This window comes from Juglans microcarpa x Juglans regia, chromosome 6D, assembly GCF_004785595.1.
Source record: "Juglans microcarpa x Juglans regia isolate MS1-56 chromosome 6D, Jm3101_v1.0, whole genome shotgun sequence".
Lineage (NCBI taxonomy): Eukaryota > Viridiplantae > Streptophyta > Magnoliopsida > Fagales > Juglandaceae > Juglans > Juglans microcarpa x Juglans regia.
The window spans coordinates 3,869,592-3,882,472 of record NC_054604.1 but is presented as its reverse complement, the minus strand read 5'-3'; the positions used below and the strand labels follow the sequence as shown (position 1 = coordinate 3,882,472).

General features: G+C 33.1%; 2 protein-coding genes across 3 annotated transcripts; one reads left to right on the top strand and one right to left on the bottom strand.

The window, feature by feature from the left end:
* Positions 1–5,352: 5,352 nt before the first annotated feature.
* Positions 5,353–8,251, top strand: LOC121235711 (putative DNA glycosylase At3g47830). 2 transcript variants are annotated; one of them, XM_041132081.1, is made up of 4 exons: positions 5,353–5,835; positions 6,283–6,483; positions 7,459–7,515; positions 7,585–8,251. In XM_041132081.1, exons 1-4 carry the CDS (start codon positions 5,449–5,451, stop codon positions 7,813–7,815), a joined length of 876 nt encoding a protein of 291 aa, XP_040988015.1. In that variant the 5' UTR covers positions 5,353–5,448; the 3' UTR covers positions 7,816–8,251. The 2 variants fall into 2 exon arrangements, with proteins under 2 accessions (XP_040988015.1, XP_040988016.1); XM_041132082.1 differs by lacking the exon at positions 7,459–7,515.
* Positions 8,252–8,534: 283 nt separating this feature from the next.
* Positions 8,535–10,057, bottom strand: LOC121235709 (peroxidase 65-like). The gene has a single exon (XM_041132080.1). The coding sequence runs from the start codon at positions 9,777–9,779 to the stop codon at positions 8,799–8,801; it is 981 nt and encodes a 326-aa protein (XP_040988014.1). The 5' UTR covers positions 9,780–10,057; the 3' UTR covers positions 8,535–8,798.
* Between the last annotated feature and the right edge of the window lie 2,824 nt (positions 10,058–12,881).

Here is a 12,881-nt window from a genome sequence, read left to right as displayed (position 1 = left end):
TAGTTTACACTTTTAGAATTTTGTTTCATTCTTTATTTCTTACATATTCTGTTAATTCTTTTTTTATTTCAATTTTGTATCTTAAATCCCAAATGTTTAATTATGTATGGTCAATTTGTGCAAGATGAATGCAAAAAATCTCAGAAATAATTGAGACAAAACTAGTTATACTTGGAATAAAGATAAAAATTGGTTCTTATAATAATATTTTTAATAATTAACAATCTTATATTTTCTTTTATATTGTATATGCTTATATTAATCATAATCTCTATTTCCAATGAAGGATTGTCTCTTTCATCATGTCCAAAAAGTAAATTTATGATTAATCTTGTTTTTCCTAAGGTAACTTTATTGCAAGAGTGGTAATCGTCACAAATAAGTTATTATTTGTTTCATGCCACTTAAATTTTGAAATCTCCATATTTTTATTTCTTATATTGCATTTATTTTTATGAATTTTAAGGGCGATGATTAATAATTTATTACTTGAGATTATTATTACAAAATGCATGACATATCCGTCTAGATCTCTGTCTTCTGTTGGTATTCGGGAAATAATTAATAATTGTGATATTGCTGAGTTGATCAAAAGTTTACATCCCATGATGGTAAAATCCTATTCTTCGTAACAAATTCAAATATTTATGCAATCAATTCACTTAAAAAATTGTTTATAATGTAATGTAGAAAACAAAATTTTGGATAAAGGCAAAGATAACTCTGGTTGACTTGTACCAGATATTTTTTTACATGTCATATATTGGCTGTAATAAAGAAACTGTGTATGATTACAATAATAATTTCCTTTGTTACCATTGCAACCATCAAAGCATTTCCCAACCACGATATGTATCATTTAAATTTTTTGTTTTGTTTGATAATTTATGTAATCGGTTTTATGTATAACTTTTATTGATTATAACTTAAAATGATATTTCCATCAAATTTATAGTTGTTGAGCATATGTTGAACTCAACGATAGTACATAAAGACTATCTGCTGTTATGTTTGTTGGAGTTGTAGAGGAAGCATTCGGTTGTTCGGCAATTGAACTTATGAATCACACTGGTTTGTATGTTTTCTTGTTTTTCATTGCCTTTATTGTTATGAGTAAAAATGTCAATCTTAGAATTTTTGACATGTTTACTACTTTATCTATAAAAACATTGAGGTTTATATTAAAAAAAACTATTAAAAGCAAAGTATAAGAAAAATCATTTAAATTGATTGTTATATACTTGTCTGTTATGTCAATTTTATTTTTATTTATAACATGCATATTAATTTAATTAAAAACATTGCATTCAAAGTTTTGTGTTAATTTACAAGACATAAATTTTTAACATATCTGTTTTTTAAATTTTTATTAATCATGGAAGGCTATTAAAAATTTCCTTTACAGGAACATCTGTCATATATAGAAAATCTTGTAGCACAAGTTTCGCAGAAAGAATGGATGATTGAACTTTTAGTAGACCTAAATCGACTCAACCAACAGCAGCAGCAGAAGAATTTCAATGTCGTCTCTATTGATGCAGTCAAGATGACACAAAATGATGGATCATAGTAAAAACATCAATGGACTCATATTTTGAATTGATGTTTTTATTGGATTTGTTGCTAAAACTATCGATGTTACAAATATGTGTTGGACTATGTTATATTTTAAACTATATTTTTGTTGGGCTTGTATTAAACTTATCGCATACAACTTTGCTAAAACTATCGATGTTATAAATATGTGTTGCACTATGTTATATTTAGAACTAATGTTTTTATCATCTAATCTATATAAGCATGTAATTATTATACTCTACTTAACTATCATTACCCCTAAATATTTGCTAGATTTCACATTTTTTTCCATATGCCTTAAATTTTTGATTAAAATCAAAAATTTTTATGAAATATATACTATTTTTTAAAAATAATTATTTTGCCAAATTACACAAACATGCTTTGCACATTGTTCCGACCTAGTGTGCGTGTGTGTGTATATATATATATAATTGGGTAGTTGTAAAATTAATTCTTGAGTTTTCACATTTTTAAAATTTAAGGTTTTGGTTTTCAATTTTTACGAAACTCATGCCTAAGAGCACTCCCAATAAATTTTTCATCTTATTCTTTGAAATATATTATCAAAATTCATTTTTTCTATTTTACATACTGATTTTTACAATATATTATACATCAGTTTATCTATTTTTTATTCATATCATTTAAATATTATACTTTTTAATATTTTTTTATTCATTTCAAATATTTTCTTTGACTATCAATGATATCCTCAAATTTTTTAATATTTGCAATATCTCTCAATATACAATATACAATGTTATATAATTATGTTCTATTTTAAATTAATCCAAATTTATAAACTAAACCAAAATATAAATTAATTCCAAAAATAAAAAGAAGAGATTATATAATGAAAAGAATAGATTAATTCAACTTCAAATTTTGTCTTTAGCGCCCAACAAAGAATAAAGTGTGAGAATGAGATAGATGATCTAAAATGAAAATAAAAGACTTTAAAAAAAATGGAGAAAATCAAACAACAGGAGAGATAAACTAATTTAAAATGTTTACAATAATGAATAACTCCATCTACATCTAGCATGTTACTGTAGCAGAATGTAAAATGAAGGATGGAATATAAGATTCATTGGAGGGCACTTTTAAGATAATTTCTTTATATTTTAAAGAAAAATGTATTATCAAGCATTCATTAGGAGTGCTCTTAACTTTAAAAATCCGTAATTAAGCATTTCCATCAATTTTCTATTAAAAAACTAACAAGAGATCACGTGTTAGTCTTTGATTGTCTGACATGAATATTAATCTTTGATTAGTTGAATGTAATATTAATATTCAAGTCAGCCAATCAAAAGTTGACACGTGACGTAGTGATATGCGTCAATTCTGTATTTAAAGATATTTTGTGTAGGTGGATTCTATAAATTCTCGAATAAAGAGAATCATGTGTAGGGCTGTAAAAATAAATTAGAAAACTGGCCCGAACCAGCTCGGACCGGTTGGTTCGGTCCCGTTAGGTTTGGGACCTATTCCTCCATTTTAAAAACCAGTCATAATCGGTCCGGTTTCGATTTTATGTTTTCTAGAATCGGACCGATTCGCATATTTATATAATTTTAATATTATATATAATTTTTATAAATTATAATTATATATGAAATAATGTTATATTATAATTTATAACATAGAATTTTAATCTTAAACATGAATATTTATTTGATCATATGTTTTAAATATAAAATATATATTAATTATATTTTATGGCTTAATAAATTCTCAATATATTCCTTTTGATAAATATATTAGTAATACTAATATACTTTAGTACATTAATAACTATATTATCACTAACATATAGTAATAGTACTATACCAATAGTATTACTATATACTAATATATATATATATATATAAGTATAAGAGATTAGAGATTTAATATATATTAAAAACAAAAAAATCGGACCAAAATCGGTAAAACTGAAAGTACTGGTTTAGGAGGGTAACCAGTGCGGTATCAGTTATTGAAAATGTAAAATCGGTGTATACCAATTCGGTCTCAAAATGTCCAAAATCAGATCCAACCGGACCGATTACATCCTTAATTTTGTGTGTAATTTACATGTGCCCTTCACACTAATTTTACCGGAGAAGCAAGCCAATTGACTAATTAAGAACGACTCTCTTTATACGGGAGTATGCTATCCTTCTACATTCTCCTATTTTTCTATCGGAGGATAGCATGCGTATTATATGAAATACAAAGAATTTGACACTACGATATAGTATTCTTATTTGAGAAACACTATTTTGACACCTCATTTTGACACATCTTATATTTTAATTTTTTTTAATTTTTTTTTTACTTAATAGTTAAGGAAGTAACTACTAGTGTATTGATATTTTTTTATATATTTTAAAAATGTTTAAAAATGATAAAAAATGTAAATAAAAAACTAGACAAAAATAAGAAGATGAATTTGTGCTAGACGGCATGCCCAGTGGTCAATGTTGGGCGGCAGCCTAGTACTACGCATCCTATTTAGTTGATTGGTACTTATTTGAACTCAACTCTATGAAATTATAGTTGAGTCCAAACTCGCTCGAGCTTAGTAAGAATAATTCAAAATAAGCCAACTTGGAAACTGATAAAAAAAATGTGAATAAAATTAGAAAAAAATAAGAAAATGAATTTGTGTTAGGCGGCACGCCCAGCGGTCACATCCAGCCATCACCTTCAACCACTCTCTTCCCTCAATCTCTTTGTCCGACCTCTCTCTCTTTTTTTCCTCACTCCCCTCAATCTCTCTGTGAGACCTCTCTCTCCCTTCTCAAGCTCTCCTCGGCCTCTGTCTCTCCTCAAGCTCTCTCTCTTCTACTTTTCTCTCTTCTCAAGCTCTCTCTCTCTTACCTCTCTCTCCTCAAGTTTTGTTAAAGGAAAGAGAAGGAAAAAATAAATAAAACCCCACACGCCAGGTGTGCTCCTGCTACTGCCAAACAGTAGCTGATCCCAAGATTATTTCTTAAACAAAATACAAAAAATAATACAAATTTTTTAAATTTAAAAAAATATTTAATATTAAAAAATTATATTCAAACACTATTTTAACTTTATAATATTTTTATTCAATTTTTTCTATCTCATTTCTTAAAATTCAATAAACATCTTAATTCAAATAATTTTACTACTATTCATAAACTATTTCATTATTATTTACAAATATACTGAGATATTCTGAGTATCCAAATAGAGCTGGATTACTATTTTTTCCTACAAGATCCTTCACACGAAATTTGAGACAAAGAAAGAAAAAGGAAAATAAGTGGTAATTACTGTGTAAATGGTAGTTATTGTTGGTCTCCCGAATCTTGACTATATTACTACAATATGCTCAATCAAAAGCACATTTTGAGAACAAATAAGTGATGACAAAAGGTGGATTGAGATCCCTTCAATCTCATGCTCCAAATTAAATGATTAAAGAATTATTTGTCATGTTTCACTTATCTTATTATAATTTAACATTACATCAAAAAATTCTTAGAAAATAATAATCGAAAAGATGATAAATAATATTTTTGTACCTAAATATATATATATAGAATTGTGACTTATGAGTCTTTAGAAGATGCCTATCACTCATCATCCGGGCACCAGCCCGAACAGAGGCCCAAACCCAAACATGCATTTTACAAAAGGATTCACATATTTCATTATTTTGTGGTCATGGAAAAGCCCACGTGAAAAATCCAGGCCCATCTTCAGATAAAATTAATTTCCAAATTTATAGCAAAATAAAATAAGGAAGCTTTTTCTTACGAGAACAGCCTCTGCAATCGGCAGTAGTGAAATTCACCGGTTGAATTGACGATTGAACTACAAAACAAACGAAGGAGCAAACAGCAGACAATGCAGAAACCCCGCAAAAGGAAGCAGCCCGAGTTTCGCCAGCGGCCCCAGCCGCGAGCCAAACCAGCCAGACCCTCCATTTCCCTCGGCACCAACGACCCGTATCCGACCCACCCTCGACCCACCCCAGAAGAATGCCGAGCCGTACGGGACGACCTGTTGGCCTTCCATGGCTTCCCCCAAGAGTTTGCCAAGTACCGCAGACAACAACCAAATTCTTCTTTCGATCAGGCTCATGGTTTTCTGAAATCAGATATCTTAGATGGGGATGCCAAGGAGACGGTCTTGGACGGTTTGGTTAAAACTGTCCTCTCCCAGAACACTACGGAAGTTAATTCTGAGAGGGCTTTTGAGTCTCTCAAGTCTGCTTTTCCCACTTGGGAAGATGTATGTAAGCCTTTTTGTTTGATTTTTTTTTTTTTTCAATTTTTCTGGCTTGGTCGGCCATAGGCATTGGGATTGGGTTTTATCTGTTATGAATGATTTCCTCGAAGTTTTAGGGTCTTAATGAATCAGAGTAAAAGCAGTGCTTTTGGAGATTCATTTATCGTGTTTATAGAATAAATTGTTTAACAAAAATGGGTGATGTAGAACAATGTGGGTTTTTCTATTCCGTTTTTTAACCTAAATGTGTTTTTCGAAGAAGTTATTTTTGTTTTGGCTTGATAAATGTTAGTAAATTGACATTTAGGTTGTATTTTCTGAAAAATATTTCAAGGTTCATCTTTTGTTTTGGCCCAATGGTTATTGATGGATCATGAATGCTTTGGAGTATATGGGTTTTCCTGAAGCTACTTTTTCTTTGGTTTTGAATGATAGTCGTGTTTGTTCAAGGTCCTTGCTGCTGAATCCAAATGTATAGAGAATTCCATAAGAAGTGGAGGTCTGGCGCCGACCAAGGCATCCTGCATTAAAAATATACTGAGTTGCTTGCTTGAGAAAAAAGGCAAATTATGCTTGGAGTACTTGCGAGACTTGTCGGTTGATGAAATTAAGGCTGAGCTCTCCCAATTCAAAGGGATTGGCCCCAAAACGGTAACTGTTGTTTTGATGATTCTTCTATATGGTTCATGCCTGCTTGTGTTGAAACCTTTATGGCGTTAAGAACTTGGGACCTGTGTCTATTTTTAATAGGAAGGTATGAGATGGCTTATTAATGGTCGAATTTAATGCTTTCTTTCACTTCCTTTCATGCCTATCGTTCTCCTGTTATTGTATTGTTGGTAACATTGTCAAGTGCACATTTGCTGGTGACTGAAATAGTTTAGCGTGTCTGTGTTTTTGTTTTCCTATTTGGTACTAAATATCCTTTTCAATGCCCTGTTGCAATTACACTTTAAACATTGCCTGCGGTAAATGTATGTTGTTATGTACATTTTGGCCTGATTAGTATGTGTTGTATATAACGTCCTGTGATATTTACAATTGCCAAATTTTCGCTTCCCAATCGTGGCAAAAAGAATCTTGATGTGATAAGTAGGGGTATCAAGTGGTACTAATAAAAAAAAAAAAAAAAAAAAAAAAGTCGGGGTATGATCAAGTGGTGTCACTTTCTATAATCATGATGCTCTATTCTCAACTTCAAGGTTCCGGGGGTTTCTGTGAAGTATCTTTTCAGAATTCTCTTGGAATGCCAATTAGATTTCCTTGGTTTGTTACTTGGTCAATTTTCAGTAGCACAAATAAGTAGATTAATTTAAGAACCTATTTCTGCGGATTAGAATCCGCTTAAAACGAAACACGGCTATTCAATTGGTTAGAGGACTGTGATAAGCATAATGATGTAGTGTATTAATGTGACACTAGATATTGGATGGTTCGAATCTTTCATGATTTTATTATTTATCAATCTATATCAGACATGGTAAATAGTTCACAGCAAGGAGATGATGGTAGTTTCTGACGTAGTTATATCTTCTGTTCTTTTCATCTCTCATATTTATTCACATGCACACAGCATTTTTTTTCCCCAGTTGCATCAGAATTTCACAATTATGAAATGGTTGGTAGGTGGCTTGTGTTTTGATGTTCCATCTTCAGCAAGATGATTTTCCAGTGGACACACATGTGAGTACCGGATTCCCCTAACTGCTTTTGTACCGTGGGATTCTTATAATACCCAGCATGCTTATGCAGGTATTTGAGATTGCGAAGGCCATTAGTTGGGTACCAGCTGTGGCTGATAGGAATAAGACATATCTTCATCTCAATAAACGGATCCCAAATGAACTCAAGTTTGATCTGAACTGTCTTCTGTATACACATGGTAAGCTCTGCCGCAGATGCGCCAAGAAAGTGGATAAGCAGCAAACAAAGGAATCCCAGGATAACCCCTGTCCTCTATTAAAGTACTGGAAGAACTCTTAGTATGAAACCAAGTAACAAGTTCAATCCAAGGTTTTTAATCTGAAGCCCCTTCTCGATCCTAATCTACGGTTTTGAGAGTTTGTGTTCAAAAGGATTTTCCAGACTCGGGCGTTGAAGGCTCACGAATGCCCATAAGAAAAGGCTAAAGAAGAAGAATGTGGCTTGATGCAAAAGATCAGTTGGAGGCGCTCAAATGTCGCGACACACGAGTCACGGTTGCTTAATTTTTCATGGTTCTTGGTCATGGTTTATTTTCATGTTTTCTACAAGAGGTAACACAATACAAGGATCTCCAGGGGGGCGTAAATTCCTTGGGTGGAGACCAAAACTTCCACGGCGGTGCATCTCATGTTATCAAAGCCCATATAACTCCGGCTTGGAGTGAACAAGAAAGCTGAGGCACATTAACAGAAACATTTTTGAGTTTTTCTTCAAATTTTTATTAACAAGATGGAGAAACCTCAACATCGTTCTTACTTGCTGCCCGTGGACGTCAACAAGCAATGTTAAATTGTTGTATCTAACGGAAAAGGTAAACTCGTGGTACTGAATGAATTTCAACTCACTCATGAAGATGACCATTAACCTAACCAATACATGATGTAGCCTTCCTTTCCAGATGAAGATCGATGAGAAACTTTTCCCTTCTTTCATCACTCGGAAATCTCAATACAGATATTAACATTAATTATATTTTAAAAAAATTACCAGCTCTAATATATGTAATGATAGCATATATATTATATAGTGATCATGAGCGTACCATCAATATCATTATGAAACACATCTACCGGATCATCACATGTATATAAATACATACATATACCAGTCCGAAATCCGAACAAAAAAAAAAAAAAAGAGGAAACATCAAGCAAAACAAAGTCAGAAACTTGCTCTCTGTTGGTCACAATGGCCATGGTTATCATCATCAAGTCCAGACCACAACGTACGTACGTACGTACGTGTCTTTAATTGATATGATTTTATGCCTTGTGTGGCCTGTTGAATGCATCGCACCTGTGTCTCACCTCTCCCTTTGGACCAGTCTTGACTCCGTAAACACTAAGCTTCTCCATTGCATGCGAAAAATCCTGGAAGAACATTGTCTGGTCCGATGCGTACAAATCTACGATAGGCTTTGTCCTAGGGTCCGTCGCCAGTAAATGGTCCGAGGTCAACAGCCCCAGTCCCCTCTGCAGATTCTGGAAGTACATGTTGTCGAACTTTCCCGGCGTCATTACGTCGTTGAAAGCCGACATTGTGTGGTCTTTGGTGTAGTTTGCACAAGTTTTCCTCAATGCGTCGGCAAACTTGGGATAGATTGCTGGGTCCGTTGGTGTTTTTTTGCTGTAATTGAAAATTCTGTCGCTGAATTCTTTGCAATGAGAGAATCCAATGGTGTGTGCTCCATTTAGGGCAACCATTTCTTTTAATGTAAGGCCTTTGTCGGCGAACATCTTGATCATATGGGTCATGGACATGTTCGTTCTCGGAACGTGTCCTTCGACACGCGAAGCATGGGAAACGAAGCCATCCTTTCGACCGAGGCGGACAGGGTAGAATGGGCCGCCCACCATTGTGATAAGGTCGCGGGTGGCTTGAGCGAGGATGTCGGAGCAGGAGACAATGTCGGGGCAAGCGAGCTCGAGAGCAGTCTTGGCCCGGACAATAACGTCAAAGGCATCGCCTGCGAGGGAGAGGTTGATGTCGGCATCGCGATCGGCCTTGTTGAAGGAATTGGAGGAGATTAGGACGGAGGCGTCGCAGCCCTCAACCATGCAGTCATGGAAGAAGAGGCGAAGAGTGCCGGCGGCGGTGGTGGGGCTCGCGATTTGCTTGGTGGTCACTGCTTCGCGCACGATTCTGTCAAAGTCTGGGCATTTTTTCTTGTAGTAGTCGAGAGAGAGCATGGATTCTGAGAAGGGAATGGAGAGGAAGAGAAGGAAAAGTAAAGGAAAAGTCATGGCGAAAGAGAGAGAGAGAGAGATAGACAGAAACCTGCTTTCCTTTCTTCAATGGAACCTCCTCAGGAGGGAATTGGGGAAGAAAGAAAAAACTTATCTATGAATTTCGGCAAAAAGTAGAAAAACAAAGAAGCTGATAAAAGTAGTGCGGATGGGAGAGGTTTTAGGGGAAGATTTGTTTGTCAAATGAAGATGAGAGAGTACGTACGGAGTGAGTTTTGTGTGTTTGTAATGGGAGTGCTATTTTTAGCATTAGGGCTACGTTGGTGTGGGTTAAATTCTATTTCTGAGAATGAGGGTGTTATTTTTGCATGGCTTTTGCCTTTTAGGTTTGCAAAGGGAAGGAATATCTGCCATTTTGAGCGTGGATTGCGCTGGATCGATCGGCGAGAGAAGCCGATCCATGGTCAACGACTCAACGATTACCGCAAGTATATCTACTTTTAACTATCACCTAGAGTGTTTTTTCACGTACGTACGGTACATGATATATTGTGAATATTATTTAAAAATAATAATAAAACTATTGTTATTTTTTTTTTTAATTTTTTAAATTAATGTCGGAACGTCATCTAAATTAAGATAAATAGACATACAAAAAATGTCCTTCAATTAATTAGTAATTATCAAATATTTGTGTAAGCATTTATCAATGTATAACTAGCTAGCAGCTAGTCCTGTTTATAAAGGCCGATTATATATATATATATATATGTATATATATGTATATATGTATATATCTATCATGCGAAGGTGTATTATTACACCCTTTAGGAGAAAACAATACGAGGTCGATTTATTTTTTTTTCTTCCCCGAATGGCAACATTGGAATTCATTATTATTATTATTATTATTATTATTATTATTATTATTTTATAACTGAAACAACTTCATTCAACCAACAAATATTATAAGACTTCAATTACATAGACATATCAAGAATAACGAACTGCTTAATAAAGTTTGGAATAGAATGCCACCAAAATCCTAATATCCTCCACATTTTTACAAAATCTAACCAAAGTGCGCATTATAGAATTTGCTTCGCGAGGGATAGGGCTGAGCAAAAATTCAAGATTCCAACTTTGAATTGGAGTCGGAGTTGGATTCTTTTTTAATTTTTCAGGAGGAGTCAGAGTCGGAGGTGTCACTGGATCGATTCCGACTCCGACTCTGACTCCAACTTTGCCCTCTAACTCTGACTCCAGTATTGTTCATGTGTTAAAATATGTATTTATCTATATATTTATCATATATAGTATTATATAATATTATAACTAGAACTTATATAGTTAAATTCAATAATATACTAGTATGAGATAATTATTATAAACACATATACTTATACTATAATAAATAAACTAATAATAGTTTAGTATATATAAACATCATAGTATTACAACGATATATAATCAAGTATATAAATAAGTTAGACACTATTATTAAAATAAGTCTAGTATAATAAGTTAATTATACATAATACTAATTTACTAAAATGTAATAATATGTAATTAGACACTAGCAATAACTCTATTGTAAAAATAATTTTTTTTTTTTTTATAAGTTAGTGTAAAAATATGTTATAAATAGGTTAGACAATATTATAATATAATACCATGTAATACTATAGTATAGAAATAAGTCTAATATAATAAGTTAATAACATATGATATTATAGTATAATAACATGCAATTAGACACTATAAATAATATGTAATACTATAGTATGATAACATATAATTGGAACTATAGTACTAAAAGTCTAGTATAAAAATAAATTAGATATTAGTATAGAAGTAAATCAATAGTGAATAATTTAGTTTTAGTTTTTAATTTTTTGGAAAAATTAAAATTCAAAAGTCCACAAAAAATTATTTTTAAAAATTGGGCTAAATATGAAACTAAAAAAAGTTCAAATCCGACTCCGCTCTGACAAGTCAGAGTCAGATCAGAGTCTACATAAGTTGGAGTCGGATTTAGGGGAATCCGACTCCGACTGAGCCGATGCTCACCCTAGCGAGGGATATGATGGAAATCGACACCTTGAAAACCTGAACAAGAGTACATGATATCAGCTAAAATAACACTTTGGGCTGACAAATCTACATCACTAGAATTCAGCATTGTCACAATGGTTTGTGAATCACTTTCGATTATAAACCTTTGAAAGCCCATACGAGAAATAAATTGTAAACCCCTAAGAATGGAAAGAGTGTCCGCTCTATCAACATTATAAAACTCCATTTATCACATTGCACACAACCAGTAAAACAAAACCACAATCATCCTTTGAAACAACACTCATACCAAACTTATTTAAATCAGAAAAAAGAGCCACATCCACATTCAACATAACACTAGCAGAAGGAGGTTTTTGCCACATGAGACAATACTTTCTAGGTTCTGATTTATGTTAGGAATGAATCTGAAGATAGGTTCGTAGCAAGTTAAAAGTGTTCGGAACAACAACATCAGGTGCAATGTGTTTGCATTGAAACTCAATAATATGCTAGGATATATCTTAAGCCATACCTCCTGAACTTGTTCACAAGTAAAATAACATGAAGAGAATTTTCCACATGATTATGGCATAAAGGGCAGCTTTCATCCATCACCAAATGTCTCCTTTTAAGCAATTGGGTAGTAGGAAGAATATCATTACAGAATCTACAAACAAAGTTCTTCATCTTTCTCGGGGTATGCATGTTTCGTATTGATTTTCAAACATTTTTTTTTTCATACAACCATAGTAGAACTCTCCCCTACACCATAACTTGGAACTACGATGTGAATGACTCTTTTATAAGCAGAATTTATTGAAAATAAACTATTTTTCTGATCGAGCCAAATTAATTTATCATTGAGACAAGTAAAAATGAAGGGAATATTCAAAATAGCCTCTTGTATCTCAACCAAGAAGTTGTTGGACAGTTACTCCCCATTCCACTGAGGTACCTCCATGTCTATGAGCTCACTCACTTTTGCATCATAATCCCGATCACGTCCACCAGTAGTAGGTAATAAACCAGGAAGTCAACGATCCAACCAAATTCTAATTTCCTGACCAGTCCCAACTTGCCACATACAACCTTGTTGTAGAA

What these genes read in the sequence shown, in the direction of transcription:
- LOC121235711 (XM_041132081.1), top strand. Translation starts at nt 5,449, where the DNA reads ATGCAGAAACCCCGCAAAAGGAAGCAGCCCGAGTTTCGCCAGCGGCCC. An exon ending in AAGGGATTGGCCCCAAAACG is followed by an intron (nt 6,484 to 7,458) that starts GTAACTGTTGTT and finishes AATGGTTGGTAG; the next exon opens with GTGGCTTGTGTTTTGATGTT. An exon ending in ATTTTCCAGTGGACACACAT is followed by an intron (nt 7,516 to 7,584) that starts GTGAGTACCGGA and finishes ATGCTTATGCAG; the next exon opens with GTATTTGAGATTGCGAAGGC.
- LOC121235709 (XM_041132080.1), bottom strand. Translation starts at nt 9,779, where the DNA reads ATGACTTTTCCTTTACTTTTCCTTCTCTTCCTCTCCATTCCCTTCTCA.